This window comes from Cololabis saira, chromosome 16 (genome assembly GCF_033807715.1).
Source record: "Cololabis saira isolate AMF1-May2022 chromosome 16, fColSai1.1, whole genome shotgun sequence".
NCBI classification, from domain to species: Eukaryota; Metazoa; Chordata; class Actinopteri; order Beloniformes; family Belonidae; genus Cololabis; species Cololabis saira.
In genome coordinates this window covers 39,731,330-39,747,786 of record NC_084602.1, presented here as the reverse complement: position 1 = coordinate 39,747,786, position 16,457 = coordinate 39,731,330, and the positions used below count along the sequence as shown (strand labels likewise).

General features: G+C 42.3%; 1 protein-coding gene across 1 annotated transcript in view; it reads left to right on the top strand.

Annotated features, from left to right (window-relative positions):
- paplna (papilin a, proteoglycan-like sulfated glycoprotein) overlaps positions 1 to 12,412 on the top strand; it is a 49,029-nt gene extending 36,617 nt beyond the window's left edge. Inside the window, exons 20-27 of the mRNA XM_061744047.1 lie at positions 273 to 431; positions 1,478 to 1,605; positions 1,700 to 1,754; positions 1,846 to 1,992; positions 2,972 to 3,099; positions 4,146 to 4,254; positions 5,235 to 5,410; positions 11,779 to 12,412. Of these exons, the coding sequence (XP_061600031.1) occupies positions 273 to 431; positions 1,478 to 1,605; positions 1,700 to 1,754; positions 1,846 to 1,992; positions 2,972 to 3,099; positions 4,146 to 4,254; positions 5,235 to 5,410; positions 11,779 to 11,939 (1,063 nt within the window). The 3' untranslated portion in view covers positions 11,940 to 12,412. The remainder of the gene's footprint in view (positions 1 to 272; positions 432 to 1,477; positions 1,606 to 1,699; positions 1,755 to 1,845; positions 1,993 to 2,971; positions 3,100 to 4,145; positions 4,255 to 5,234; positions 5,411 to 11,778) is intronic.
- Positions 12,413 to 16,457: the final 4,045 nt, after the last annotated feature.

Genomic DNA, 16,457 nt, shown 5'->3' with positions numbered 1-16,457 from the left:
TTGATGTGTGATGTTTGTGTCCCTGAGCGAGAGAATGTTGCATGGCCGGATGGGTGAATGCTTGTCGAGCTTCTCTCTCTTAGCTCCTCCTCTTGAAGCCGGGTTGAGGGCGCTCTTTATGCTTGCTTTGGTGACCAACAGTAAAGCATAAAGTGACTTTTGTTCTTCTCTTCTCCGTCTGTTCCATCTTCATCTCTCCTTTTCTTCTTTCTTTCGTCATTTCCTCCTTTACTTTCTGTCGTCTGCCCTTGTGCACCCTCCTGTTTCCTCAGCTTGACCCTGGGAGGCGTGACCATCGATAAGAGTGACCCCGACACAGTGGAGGCTTTGGCCGGCCAGACGGTGGTGCTGCCCTGCAGAGTTAGCCCACCCCCTTCAAGCACCATCACTGTGGATTGGAAACGAGATGGCGTCGCTCTTTCCACTCTAAGGTCAGTAGAAAACACAATCATCACCAAAGTCCGAACAGACGATGTGATAAAGCTGATAACACACCAAGTATCGGACCTCCTGTAGAGGTCCGAAGGATCTCCTTTATTGGTCCGAAGGATCTCCCGTAGAGGTCTGAATGATCTCCTATAGATGTCCGAGGGATGTCCCATAGATGTCCAAAGGATTTCCGTAGATGTCCAAAGGATTTCCGTAGATGTCCAAAGGATTTCCGTAGAGGTTCGAAGAATCTCCTGTAGAGGTCCGAAGGATCTCCTGTCGAGGTCTGAGGAATCTCCTGTAGAGGTCCCGAAGATCTCTTGTAGAGGTCTGAAGGATCTCCTGTAGAGGTCTGAAGGATCTCCAGTAGAGGTCTGAAGGATTTCCGTAGAGGTCCGAGGGATCTCTTGTAGAGGTCTGAAGGATCTCCTGTAGAGGTCTGAAGGATCTCCTGTAGAGGTCTGAAGGATCTCTTGTAGAGGTCCAAGGGATCTCCCGCAGTAGTCTGAAGGATTTCCGTAGAGGTCCTAAGGTTCTCCCGAGAGGTCTGAAGGATCTCCCGTAGAGCTAGGATCTCTCGTAGCGGTCTCAAGGGTCTCCTGTAAAGGTCTGAATGATCTCCTGTAGAGGTATGTGTTGCAGTAGATCTGAAGAAGTCTCTGCTGAAGAGACTCTGTTGTCAAGAGGGTGTTCAGGGTTGTTCATGGTCTTTTTCATTTCATGAAGTATCCTCCTTCACACGATCCAGAACAGAAGCAGCCTTCTTTGTTCAGTTTCTTGAAGTCTCTGGTTGATGCTGCTCCCCAACAGAAGAGATGTGACTGAACTCTCCACAAGACTACACAAAAACATATTTAACATCTTGCTGCAAACGCTGAAGGATATAAACTTCTCAAGAACTAAATCTGCTCGGTCTCTCTGCTTGAGCAGACGGTGCTTTTAAGTGGTTTCAGCCGTTGGTGAGCAGCAACTCTGCTCTGCCAGCATATGATTTTGTTCTTTATTACTGATTGATTGATGTTCTTCTCCTTGTGTGTGATTGGCTCAGGCATCACCAGCAGCCCAACGGGTCCCTCTTGGTTGGTCCGGTCACAAAGTCTGATTCTGGCTGGTTCTTGTGTTTGGCCACGCGGGAACGGGAGAGAGATCACCGCTACATTTACCTGTCTGTCACAGGTAACGTCCCATTATTAAATTCCTGAGGTCTTTTGCATCTCCTCCCACATCAGAGTGATTTATGGGTTGTTTTATGTGTAATTTGTTCTCAAAGAGGGACCGTCCCAGCCTGTTCCTACCGTCCTGCCCAAAGACGGCCCCTTCCAGAGGTAATAATATCCGTCCACAGACTCGGTGTGTATTCCTGCTGTGAAGTACCTCTGATTTTCACATGCTTTACAATCGTGCAACACGGTTCAGGTTCAGCATTGAGCGCTCGGCCTCGTCTTTGGTGGAAATGCGGAGTGGACAGACCGCCAGACTGCCCTGTACCATCGTCCCTCCGTCGGCTGTGCAGTTTGTCAACATCCAGTGGACTAAAGACGGACTGACGCTCAGGGACTCCAGGTAGATATTTCTACGAATAAACGAACCCCAGTTCCACGTTTCTTAACTTACGGTGCCTTTTAAAACCTGCAATAAAAGATTCTTTACTCTTAATCCAAATAAGAAATGAGCAGGTCTGAACAACATTTCAAAGAAGGAATGTAAGAAAACCTGGGGCGGGGTTTGGGCTCCTGTTGGGGAATTAAATAAAACAACAAAATCTTAGTATTAAAAGAAGTCCTGGCATTATAGGAAAAAACCCTTCATTATTTCAGATTCAGATTCCAGATTCAGACGACTTTATTAATCCCTTTGGGAGGTTCCCTCGGGGAAATTGACATCTCCATCTCACTCAGTACTGGCATATACAAGAGCCAAGAAAGGAGAAATAAAAACACCCCAAAACCAACACCTATATAAAAGATAAAAAGATAAACGTGCAATAAATAGAATTATATGAAAAAAAAAGAAAAAAAAAGATAATGCGAGCATTTGGATGTCATCAGAGACTTTATTCAGGGGAATAATAATTATAATACTAACTACAAATAATGTATCCTTGGGAATCATCTCTGTTAAAAGTCCAGATAGTTTGGAAATGTTCTTGCAACACCATTTCTGATGTCTTTCCCTCGTTGTGATAATACATACCTGGATATTCCAGTTCAGCTTCTACTGAGGTGATCGCGTTTGCTGACGATCAATATTTAGCATCATATATAATAGATTCATATTTGATCTGTGGCACCTGGTTCCTATCTAACTCCAGTAGAGGTATACTTAGTTGTACTTTAATGTTTCTTTTATTTTCTTTATTGCAAAGTACGACTATTAACATAATGCTCTGGGTTCTGGGGCTGTAGTTTGTTCATTTATGACCTGATGAAGCCACATTTAGTCTCAGGAAGTGATGAGTCGGCTGTTTGGTTCCCTGGAAGGTTTATTAGTCGAGATGATGGAGTAAATGAGACGTTTGGAGCAACTGACTGCTGTCTTGCAGGGTCACGATGCACTCGGACGGTACCCTGATCATCGACCCGCTGATGTCCGGAGACTCGGGCGTCTACACCTGCACGGCGTCCAGCCAACAGCAGCTGGAGCAGAGACAGCTGCAGCTCCGGGTCCAAGGTGACGCACCGTCTTTGCCGTCTTACTGATATCATGACATCACATCCGGGGGGGTTGCACCCTTTTCTGTTCTCTGTGCGTGGATGTCATTGCACCTCACTTCCAGCAGAGGGCAGTAAACACACCAAACGCTGATGCTCCTGGGTTCCTGGAGATAAAACAAGTTCTTCATGTTTTATAAAATAAGATAAAGATAGAGTTGCTTCCTCAGGTATTATATCAGGGGGGATGGTGGATTTGATCATATGGGGATGGATAATTTGTGCTGATTACAAATAATATAATATATTACAAATAATAGCAGTGACCAAAACAGCTGCAGAAAATACTGCAGGAATGACATAGCAGCAGTTAAATGCAGCCTTCTGTAAGCTTTAAATATCCACTGGGCTTACATCAAATACATCAAAACACAACAATAAAAAACACTTTTCTGAACTTATCAATATGACTCTGTCCTTCACAGGATAAGTAACATGGATCACTGCAAAAACTCACAATCTTAACAAGAATATTTGTCTTATTTCTAGTTAAAATGTCTCATTTTAGTAAAAGAAATCTCATTACACTTAAAACAAGACTCATCACTGGAAAAAACAACAATTTTCACCTGTTTCAAGTAAATTTTCACTTGAAATAAGTAGAAAAATCTGCCAGTGGAACAAGATTGTTTTGCTTGTAATAAGAAGATAAATCTTGTCCCACTGGCAGATTTTTCTATTTATTTCAAGTGAAAATTTACTTGAAACAGGTGAAAATTGTCAAATAAGTTATTTTTCTGGTGTTATTTTTCTGGTGATGACTCTAAATGTTGAAATAGCAGTAAAACCACATTCATTGATGAAATGACATAAGGGATGGAAAGGAGGGATGACAGTTTTACAGGGGGGGATGATTTGGACCGTTTTTATTTCAGGGGGGGATGATTTGGACCGTTTTTATTTCAGGGGGGGATGCCATCCCCCTTCACCCCCCCTCAACTCCAGTGCTGGTTATATCAAATTATAAAGTGATAAACTAAGTTTCTCTTTTGTTGGATTTGGCAGCGGACCTGAAGATTACGACGGCCCCGAACAACGTCCAGGTCCCTGAAGGCAGCACGGCGCAGCTGCCCTGCGTGGTGTCTGGAGACAACGTCAACATCGGCTGGTCCAGGTAAAGTTCACCTGCTTTACCTCCTATAAGGTGATGAAGTTCTCAGAGCTGCAAACGCACATTATCTAGAATTATATCACCAGATATTCTGTGATTTGAATGAATGAATGAATAGTTTATTTCGGTAACATTACATTATATGCAACTTAACTTGTGTGCATGTAACTGACAAAACGTCATCATACATATTTACACTAATCAGTTTCACTCAAGAAACAATAAAACACAAACACTGTGTAACTGAAAAGGGAGGAGGCTGAAGCCAAAGATTATTTCTGCCGATCCTGTACCTTCCAAAAGATAACCCAGTTTATCAGTAATACAAAAAAAAAGAAAGAAGAGAAAACTTACTCTAAATCGCTCTGCATAATTAAATTATATTCATATCATTGTGCATTGTAATCCTTAATTATTTTGTCTTTCAATACTATTTTTAAACTCAACAGAGATCTACATAATTCCAGTTCATCACAAAGTCCATTCCATAATTTGACTCCCAAAAATGAAACACATCTGTATTTAACATTAGTCCTCACATAACATGTTTCAAAGACCCATGGCCTTTTTAAATTATAATTTGTTTCTTTTAATCTAAAGAAATGTTGAATACAAGTAGGACGGGTTTTATTCTTAACTCTAAATAATATTTATAATGTTTTTAAATAAACAATATCTATGAATTTTAATGTGCCTGACTCTATAAATAATTTATTAGTAGTATTGGGATAAGAAACTTTATTTATTATTCTTATAACTCTTTTCTGGAGTTCAACTATAGGGTCTATATAAGTTCTGTATGTGTTTCCCCAAATCCCCACACAATATGACATGTATGGCATTATAAGAGAGAAATACAATATTTTCCAGTTTATTAATAGTTAATAACACATTAAAGCTGGTTTATGAACAAATCCTCCGTGTTTCAGCTTCTTGTCCAGCCGTGGCGGTTGAATAAGACTCACCACGTTTGTTTTCAACAGGAATGGCGTTCCGGTGCGTCCGGACGGGCGTAAGGTCCTGGTGTCGTCGGACGGCAGCCTGATCCTGAACGACGTGAGGCTCCCTGACGAGGGAACGTACACCTGCAACGCCTACACGGGCATCTACTCGGTCAGCGCCACGGCCGAAGTGAAGGTCATCAAGGACGAGCAACGAGGTCAGTTTCCTGAGACGCCTGAGAGTCAGAGTTGTGCAAGTTCCTACTTCCCATGAACTAGTTCAAAGTTCAGTTCACATTTAAAAATGAACAGTTCACGTTCATAGTTCACCATTTTCATTTTGAAATAGTTCAAATTCATCCATCCATCCATCCATCCATCCATCCATCCATCCATCCATCCATCCATCCATCCATCCATCCATCCATCCATCCATCCATCCATCCAACCATCATCCATCCATCCATCCATCCATCATCCATCCATCCATCCATCCATCCACCCATTTTCTTACGCTTATCCGGAACCGGGTCGCGGGGGCAGCAGTCTCAACAGAGATTCCCAGACTTCCTTCACCTCAGACACTTCCTCCACCTCTTCCTCCAGCTCTTCCTCCATCTCTTCCTCCATCTCTTCCTCCATCTCTTCCTCCATCTCTTCCTCCAGCTCTTCCTCCGTCTCTTCCTCCAGCTCTTCCTCCAGCTCTTCCTCCAGCTCTTCCTCCATCTCTTCCTCCAGCTCTTCCTCCAGCTCGTCCAGGGGAGTCCAAGGCATTCCCAGGCCAGTCGAGAGACATAGTCTCTCCAGCGTGTCCTGGGTCTTCCCCGGGGTCTCCTCCTGGTGGGACATGCCTGGAACACCTCCCTAGGGAGGAGGGACATGCCTGGAACTCCTCCCTAGGGAGGAGGGACATGCCTGGAACACCTCCCTAGGGAGGAGGGACATGCCTGGAACACCTCCCTAGGGAGGAGGGACATGCCTGGAACACCTCCCTAGGGAGGCGGGACATGCCTGGAACTCCTCCCTAGGGAGGAGGGACATGCCTGGAACTCCTCCCTAGGGAGGAGGGACATGCCTGGAACGCCTCCCTAGGGAGGAGGGACATGCCTGGAACTCCTCCCTAGGGAGGAGGGACATGCCTGGAACTCAGCCACCTCAGCTGACTCCTCTCAATGTGAAGGAGCAGCGGCTCGACTCCGAGCTCCTCCCGGGTGACCGAACTCACTTCATAAATGTAATGAAGGATATGAACATTTCTGCATTTGTAGACGGTAGAAAGTACCGGGATAGCCAGATTTACAAGAAGGTGAGTGAAAAGTTCCGCGAAGCAGAATTTGTTTTGGATTTGGATACAGGAAGAAGAAGCAGAAATGACGGGAATTGTGCCATCACGTTCTCCGCGCGTCGCTGGTTTGATCCAGATATCCCGAATGATTAATTACCATGTAAACGGAATATATATATTCATATATATATGAATGTCTCAGTAACCGGAATATTAGCAATAACCCGAATTTTGACTGCATGTACACATAGTCATTCACATCCACTAAGGTTGCCAACCGTCTCTTGAAAATCGGAATCGTCCCGTATTTATAAACTAAAGTCCCCGTCCCGTATTGAGCTGAAAAGGGACGCACTTTGTCCCGTATTACTGTGAGAGTCAGAAAATAGTCAGAAAATGCCAATGGAAAATGGCATTGAGCTGTTGAGTTCATAAGTTATGTTTTTCTGTTTCACTACAACTGTAGCTACAGTCATGGCCTTTGAGGCACAAAGATGTTTACAAGTTTTCTACAGACTTTCTGTTTGCACTTTTGTTATTGCAGTAAAAATGTGCACCATTACAGAATGGATGTTCTGCTTTATTTCTATTGTTTTATATTAATTTATACAATTTGGAACTGGAATTTACCGGGATACCTTAAACAAGGAAGCCAGGGACCGGTATATGGAGAAAATTATGATTATTAACGGTTTGGATCCATATGAAATGCCTACTGCACAACCAACGTTTTCGGCTAGCTTGTTTGCGGTGTGAGCGCCTACACTTCGGAGCAGTTCCGTTGTTATAGTCGTTGGAATCTCATGTGCAGTTCACAAATAGGTGGGTGCAGGAGCTTCAGATCATAAAGCCGGTAAACAGTGGAAACGCGGTTATCCGGTCAAAGGTAAGCTGCGCTCCATTCTAGCAACTGTTAGTGCTTTGTTTGTAGCAGCATGAACACGTGTGCTTTTAACTAGGTGTTACAAAAGTGTAGTTAAGCTATATAAACTAATATTATTACAGAATAACGGAAAGTAACGATTTACAAGTAAGACACAACGAAGAGGGAGCATGTCACAGTGCGCAGCGGTCCGAAGAGCAGCTAAGCTAGCTTCCAACATGGTGGCTCCGCCAAGTGATGAACACGATGAACACGTTCATTTCTGTGAGAACGTTGAACTGAACGCAACATTTTGTTTACATTTTATTTAACCTTTATTTAACCACGTCGGTCCCGTTGAGATACAATTACCTCTTTTTCAAGGGAAGCCTGGCCAAGACAGCAGCCAGAGAAACATTAAAAGTGCAACAATTAAAAACAGACACCACCCACTCACTCAATAAAATAAATAAATAAAATACTCAAATCTCAACAAGATTAATAAAAATGTGTGCTAGGTTAAAACACAAGATTAAGAATTTACATTAAAACAACAAGTGTGAAAAGTAGCTGCTGCAAGATCCTTCATACGGCTTTTAAAATGTCCAACAGAGATGAGATCCTTCAGATTTAGAGTCTTCTGCAGGGAGTTCCAGGCAGCAGGTGCAGAGAACTTAAAGTGTTACCTAGTTCGGAATGCACCTTTGGCACATTAAGCAGATATAAATCATTGGAACGTACGCAGTAATTGCTGAGGGTTCTGGAAATGTAGTAGCATAAATAATCGGGGAGTAGACCAAGGATTGCTTTATGGATAAAACTGTACCAGTGGATGAGACGGCGCGTCGTCAAAGACGGCCATCCAACTCTATTATATAAGGTGCAGTGGAGAGTGAGGGCTGCAAGAGACTGAAAACAATTCGCTGAGGTCATAAAAGGTCATATTTAAACATAATAAACATATTTGCAAATAAAGAACTTGAACTTGTTCTTTCTGCAGATCACAAACTGGAATTTGAACTGTTCAGATTATGTGAGTTTCAGCATCACTGTTTAGGTCCAATTATTACGGAACACATTTAAAATACTCGACAAGAGGACGACTTCACACTACATTACCCACAATGCAGTGCACACACTAGCATAACACAGGGCACCAGCTCCATGGCAAAGGCGCCCAAGCCCGGTGCATCTTTACATGACCAGGGAAAAGAGAGACGATGCAGACGCAGCGTCAGCGAGCCGTCATATGATGATCCTTATCATTATCTGATATCTGGAATTGTACACATCGTCTCCCAAAGTGTCCGACGGTAAAAATCTAACCTTTCTGTGCAAATTATGTCCACGTGCGCTGAGAAAACAAGTCCGAGCGTCTGCCTCCTCAACTTCACATTTGAAACGTCATGTGGAGTTAAAGCATCCGTCCAGTGGGAAGAAAATATCTGCAAGTCCTTGACTTTTTGCAGATGACGTTGTCCTGTTGGCTTCATCGGACCGGGACCTTCAGCATGTGCTGGGGCGGTTTGTGGCCGAGTGCGACGCGGAAGAGATGAGAATCAGCACCTCCAAAACCGAGGCCATGGTTCTCCACCGGGAAAGGGTGGCGTGCCTTCTCCGGGTGGGTGGAGAAGTCCTGCCTCAAGTGGAGGAGTTCAAGTATCTCGAGTGTTCACGAGTGAGGGAAAGATGGAGCGGGAGATTGACAGACGGATCGGTGCAGCGTCCGCAGTAATGCGGTCGATGTACCGGACCGTCGTGGTGAAGAGGAAGCTGAGTCGAAAGGAGAAGCTCTCGATTTACCGGTCAATCTACGCCCCCACCCTCACCTATGGTCATGAACTTTGGGTAGTGACCGAAAGGACAAGATCGCGGATACAGGGCCGCTCGGTGGCGCAGTGGGTTAAGCAGCGGCTCATATACTGAGGCTACAGTCCTCCTGCAGCGGTCGCAGGTTCGAATCCCGGCCTGCGCACCTTTGCTGCATGTCATCCCCGATCTCTCTCTCTACCCCTTTCATATCTGCAGCTTGAATAAAGGGCCACTAGAGCCCAAAAAAATCTTTAAAAAAAAAAAAAAAAAAAAAAAAAAAAAAGATCGCGGATACAAGCGGCCGAGATGAGTTTCCTCCGCAGGGTGGCTGGACGCTCCTTAGAGATGAGTTTCCTCCCTTAGAGATCTTCCATCTCTTCCTCCAGCTCTTCCTCCAGTTCTTCCTCCAACTCTTCCTCCAGCCCTTCCTCCATCTTTATTTGCAAATATGTTTATTATGTTTAAATATGACCTTTTATGACCTCAACGAATTGTTTTCAGTCTCTTGCAGCCCTCACTCTCCACTGCACCTTATATAATAGAGTTGAATGGCCGTCTTTGACGACGCGCCGTCTCATCCACTGGTACAGTTTTATCCATAAAGCAATCCTTGGTCTACTCCCCGATTATTTATGCTACTACATTTCCAGAACCCTCAGCAATTACTGCTTACGTTCCAATGATTTATATCTGCTTAATGTGCCAAAGGTGCATTCCGAACTAGGTAACACTTTAAGTTCTCTGCACCTGCTGCCTGGAACTCCCTGCAGAAGACTCTAAATCTGAAGGATCTCATCACTGTTGGACATTTTAAAAGCCGCATGAAGGATCTTGCTGCAGCTACTTTTCACACTTGTTGTTTTAATGTAAATTCTTAATCTTGTGTTTTAACCTAGCACACATTTTTATTAATCTTGTTGAGATTTGAGTATTTTATTTATTTATTTTATTGAGTGAGTGGGTGGTGTCTGTTTTTAATTGTTGCACTTTTAATGTTTCTCTGGCTGCGGTCTTGGCCAGGCTTCCCTTGAAAAAGAGGTCATTGTATCTCAACGGGACCGACCTGGTTAAATAAAGGTTAAATAAAATGTAAACAAAATGTTGCGTTCAGTTCAACGTTCTCACAGAAATGAACGTGTTCAATGAATGCGTTCATAGGGCTTGGTCGTTTTGACGTCATCACTTGGCGGAGCCACCATGTTGGAAGCTACATTAGCTGCTCTTCGGACCGCTGCGCACTGTGACATGCTCCCTCTTCGTTGTGTCTTACTTGTAAATCGTTACTTTCCGTTATTCTGTAATAATATTAGTTTATATAGCTTAACTACACTTTTGTAACACCTACTTAAAAGCACACGTGTTCATGCTGCTACAAACAAAGCACTAACAGTTGGTAGAATGGAGCGCAGCTTACCTTTGACCGGATAACCGCGTTTCCACTGTTTACCGGCTTTATGATCTGAAGCTCCTGCACCCACCTATTTGTGAACTGCACATGAGATTCCAACGACTATAACAACGGAACTGCTCCGAAGTGTAGGCGCTCACACCGCAAACAAGCTAGCCGAAGACGTCGGTTGTGCAGTAGGCATTTCATATGGATCCAAACCGTTAATAATCATTATTTTCTCCATATACCGGTCCCTGGCTTCCTTGTTTAAGGTATCCCGGTAAATTCCAGTTCCAAATTGTATAAATTTATATAAAACAATAGAAATAAAGCAGAACATCCATTCTGTAATGGTGCACATTTTTACTGCAATAACAAAAGTGCAAACAGAAAGTCTGTAGAAAACTTGTAAACATCTTTGTGCCTCAAAGGCCATGACTGTAGCTACAGTTGTAGTGAAACAGAACAAAATAACTTATGAACTCAACAGCTCAATGCCATTTTCCATTGGCATTTTCTGACTATTTTCTGACTCTCACAGTAATACGGGACAAAGTGCGTCCCTTTTCAGCTCAATACGGGACGGGGACTTTAGTTTATAAATACGGGACGATTCCGATTTTCAAGAGACGGTTGGCAACCTTAGTGGATGTGAATGACTATGTGTACATGCAGTCAAAATTCGGGTTATTGCTAATATTCCGGTTACTGAGACATTCGGAATATTCCGTTTACATGGTAATTAATCATTCGGGATTATCTGGATCAAACCAGCGACGCGCGGAGAACGTGATGGCACAATTCCCGTCATTTCTGCTTCTTCTTCCTGTATCCAAATCCAAAACAAATGCTGCTTCGCGCAACTTTTCTCTCACCTTCTTGTAAATCTTCTATCCCGGTACTTTCTACCGTCTACAAATGCAGAAATGTTCATATCCTTCATTACATTTATGAAGTGATTAGTCTCCTCCTGGTCTTGGTTTCTCCGTGTTTAGAAGAACTTCCTGGACTCAAAAGACCAGGATTCCTTGTGAACAGAACATGAGCAGAAAACAAATTCCTGTTCCGTTTGATGGGGATATTCCGTTTGGTGTTTACATGACCCAATATTCGGGTTTTAAAAGGAGTAACCCAGGGGTCATATTCGGGTTTTTAAAAACCCAAATATGAGCAAATTCGGGTTTTAAAAGGGTTATTGATGCATGTAAATGACCGGAGACCGTCTCTGCCCCTGCAGGTGTGGACGTGCCGCCGGACTGCGTGGACCAGCCCCAGCTGGCCAACTGCAGGCTCATCGTCTACGCCCGCCTCTGCTCCAACCAGTACTACTCCAGCTTCTGCTGTGCCAGCTGCGCCCGGCACACCCAGACCAACGGCCGGTTCCGGCGGTTCGGCTGAGGCGGCCCCCCCCCTGGACCCGAGACCCGAGCTGGGGTTGGGGGGGTCGGGGGTTTCGATCCTCACACCCTGGACTTCCAACGACGAGTTTGCTGCTTTTTGCCAAAAGGACTGGAGACCCCGGCCCGGTCCGGCTGCAGCGCCGGGCCGGCGATGCCCGGCGCGTCTGCAGCTGCAGCCGGAGACGGGCCGTCGCTCGCTCAGGCGTCCCAACACCAAGACTGTAAGTGAGCGGAACGTGTCGCGGCGCTGAAGATAAGTTATTTACCCGCTGGACCCACGTGTTCTCTGTTTTCTAGAGGATCACGGCGACTTGCCGGTCAGGTATCTACAAGGATGTAACCTGGGTTTTCCTGTTTTGTTGCCACCACTACTCTTCTTTTATCTAAGGAGCTCGTATGTTATTTTCTTTTATACACTTAATGTTTATTTGTATGTAATTATTTGAGAATAAAGGTCATATTTTGTTAAAACCTGGTTTGACTTGACTCGATGTTCCACTTTTGGCCAGAAGGTGTCTCAACAGGAAGATTTTTTTATTTTATTTATTATTGAAGTATACAAAACAACAGGTATACAGTAATAAAACAGCACATTGTTGACAGTACATAAACGTATATCAATTACATCAGGGCAAAGTAAGTCATGGTTTAAGAAAAAATAAAAATAAATAACTAAATAATACATAAATCAACAGTACAATAAATAAATAAGTAAATCAAAAAGGGGTTTCAGGAAAAAACTTTTCATAATGGCTCAATAAGGTATTACTTTTTTGTTATTTAACAAAATCAGAGATTTAAGCAAAGAGTTAAGTTCCCTCTCTTTCCTCTTCCTTTTTATTTATTTGTTTCCTTTTTCTTTGTTTTTTGTGGGATTTTTTTGGTTTTGCTTTGTTTTTTTGCTTTTTTTCCTTTTTATTCATCTATTTTTTAACTTATACTGTGTAACTTTAACACTTAATTATTACTTAAAATAATTTTCAGTTATTTATTTATCATTATTTTCGTTGAATAGTGTAATGTTCTGTTCTAAAATCCAAATATGTCAAATATCCTATATATCCTATTTACAGAAATAATATGATATTCCATGTAAATGTATAATTGATCCCTGTTCTACTGTGCCTTACCCCCTAATAAAAATATTTTTTAAAAAGAGTTAAGTTCCAGGAGAAAAGGAGCAATCTTAGGTAGGGATTTTGCAAATTTTTGTTTGTGAATAAAATAATTTGCATATAAGATAACAAAGTTTATCAGGTATTCAAGAGCATAATGTTCTGAGTTAACATAATAGTAAATAACATCCTTAAGGCATGTCAAAAGGAAGATACAGGCGTTAAAGTCCTCCGTATGACCTCAGCGGCCCTGAAACGTGTTCAGTCAGCTCCTTCTCTTTTAGGAAAATAGTCTGAATATGAAAATGAGTCTGCTGATAAACGAGCCTTAAGATCTTAATAAGCGGCGTGATTGACAGGAGACGTGGCCCAGACAAAAGAGCTGACAGCTGCGATGATGGAGAGGCCTGTAAGATTCCCTGAGGGAGGTGATTCATCACGGGAGAGGGGGGGCAGTCAGCCGTGACGGGAAGTCTGGCACAACTAAGGAAGCACCTACGGGTGGATCAAAGAGGGTGCTGAAGTGTCAGGGCCGAGAAGTCGTAGCGACGTACTAAACACTAACTAGAGGTTTACTAAACACTAACTAGAGGTTTACTAGACACTAACTAGAGGCTTAGTAAACACTAACTAGAGGGTTACTAACACTAACTAGAGGTTTACTAAACACTAACTAGAGGTTTACTAGACACTAACTAGAGGCTTAGTAAACACTAACTAGAGGGTTACTAACACTAACTAGAGGTTTACTAAACACTAACTAGAGGTTTACTGAACACTAACTAGAGGTTTAGTAAACACTAACTAGAGCCGGGGTCGGCAACCCACGGCTCTAGAGCCGCATGCGGCTCTTTAGCGCCGCCCTAGTGGCTCCTGGAGCTTTTCAAAAATGTTTGACCTTTTTTATCCTTTTTTTCTTCTTTTTTCTCTTATTTTCTTCTTTTTTTCTCTTTCTTTTTTACGTTTTTCTTCTTTGTTATTTTTTTTCTCCTTTTTTTCTCTCTTTGTTTTTTTTTCTCTTTTTCTTTTGTTTCTTCTTTTTTTCCTTTTTTCTTCCTTTTTCCTTTCCTTTTTAATCTCGAAATTTTGACTTTTTTCTCGACATTTCGACTTTTTTCTCGAGATTGTACTTCAACATTAATCTCAAAATTTAGATTTTTGTCTCCAAATTTTGACTTTTTTCTCAACATTTCGACTTTTTTCTCGAAGCACATAATGAAAAAAAAATCTTCCCCCAGTTATAACTAATATAGAAACATGCAGCATGTGTTGTCTTCATTCTAATGATATCTGCAACATTTCTTAAGGCAGAAACACCACTGTATCCTTGTTAATTACACAACATTAGTGGGTTAATTTCCTGCACATCAATTTTCATGTTTTTCCCTTCGATTCTGAGAAAGAAAGAGTTGTTTTATCACTGTAGGCAATACACTACCCATAATCTTCAGCTACCGTTGCTATAGAGACGACGCCAGTCCGCTTTGCTTGACAAAATCGTTTTAACTATTTATTCCAAAATGTGTAGAAACCTCTAGCTCTGAGAGCCTCCTGACTAATGGAACAGAAAGAGAACCAGAAAAAATGCGACAAAAGATTAAACAAGATCTGACATTGCTGATGGGATGGTGGACAGCAGCATCTCCCCGGCTGAGGAGAGCTCCCATGTTTTCTGTTAAACTGATATCGAGAAAGAATTAAAAAAATATGAATTTTGTTTATTTATTTTTATTTGGCACATTTAAAAACAATATTAGGAGAAAATATTTCTGTAAATGCAGTGGTTCAGTTCATGTTCAAAATAGGCCTACCGCCTACGTTATGTAGCTTAAGTGTAAGGTTTACGCAAGAAACAAGTTTTCATATAGTGTATACTGTTGGACCGCTGTTGTGTGGTAATTTTTCTGAAAAAAAATGCTTCCCAAAATTATCCCCCCCTCTGGTTTTTTCACAAATCGCACCCTATATATATGTATTGCTAGAAATGTAATCAAAACGCATTTCTATGCAGAAACTAACTCAAAATATTAATTTTTTTTTCACAGCACTGTCCAGCAACCAAAAATGTAACGATTTCACGTTATTAAAACGTTCCAGTTTTACATTATTCTGACGAGATCTGAAAAAACGTTGCAACCATGAGCAAGCAAGAGATTATGTACATTTACTGAGTGAATATTATGAAAGTAAAATATGTATTGCTAGAAATGTAATCAAAACGCATTTCTATGCAGAAACTAACTCAAAATATTAATTTTTTTTCACAGCACTGTCCAGCAACCAAAAATGTAACGATTTCACGTTATTAAAACGTTCCAGTTTTACATTATTCTGACGAGATTTGAAAAAAACGTTGCAACCACGAGCAAGCAACAGATTGTGTACATTTATATATTGCTAGAAATGTAATCAAAACGCATTTCTATGCAGAAACTATTTTTTTCACTCAAAAATGAAAAATGTCCACCGTATTTGTTGGTGTCACGGCCAGAATCTTAAAAGTCACGTGACTTGGACGCAAAACGAATAGGCAGAAAAATGTAACAGTTATACATTCCAAGGGCTAGAAAAATGTAACAGTTATACGTTTCAAGGGCTAATATTGTAACCCCTCTACGTTTTTGCACTTTGGATCAACGTAGGCAGGGTACGTTTTTATGTGAGACTGGGTTGCGGATGCAGGAGGACACAATTTGCATTGAATTACCATTGTTTCAGTGGTCTATCAGGTCTTACCCATTCCCATATAAAAGAAGACAAACAACATGTTGCCCTCAGACTCGACTCGTCCAGCCTACGTGCTGCACGTCGACTCTCCTGATGTGCATCAGTTAAAATAAACTTTGGTAATCTCGAGCTCACCGGTGTTGTAGTTTTGTTAAGGATCTGGGGCATCATTTATAAAAGAGTGCGTAGGATTCATACTAAAAGTGCACGTAAAGCCAAAAGCCGAAAATCGCAGGCGCAAAAAAAAATCTGGATTTATAAAACCGCGTGCATGCACACTTGCACGCAATGTTCGCTTTATAAATCACAGTCACAAATCAGAGCTGGAAGGTTGCACAGCTGAATTCGGCTCATATCCCGCCCTCTACACGCCCACTTCATACCATAAATGGGCAATGCAAAGTAGTATTTGCATATGAATGAGCCTGCTGAGCATGCGCAGCGGCTTCCTGCAGCCTGTTTGTGCATGAATGAGACGTGTCGAGCCACCGTGCCACTAAATTTCATGGAGACTGAGATCTAGATGTTGTGGATGAGGTGGAGGACAGGAAAACCACATTATTTGGTGGTCACAGTAAAAGTAGAAGAAGTATATAAATAGTATAAAATAAAGCGAGTGAGTGGCAGCACGGCATTGCTGCGCTAAACGCCGTGAGTGCCCCAGCGCAACAGGG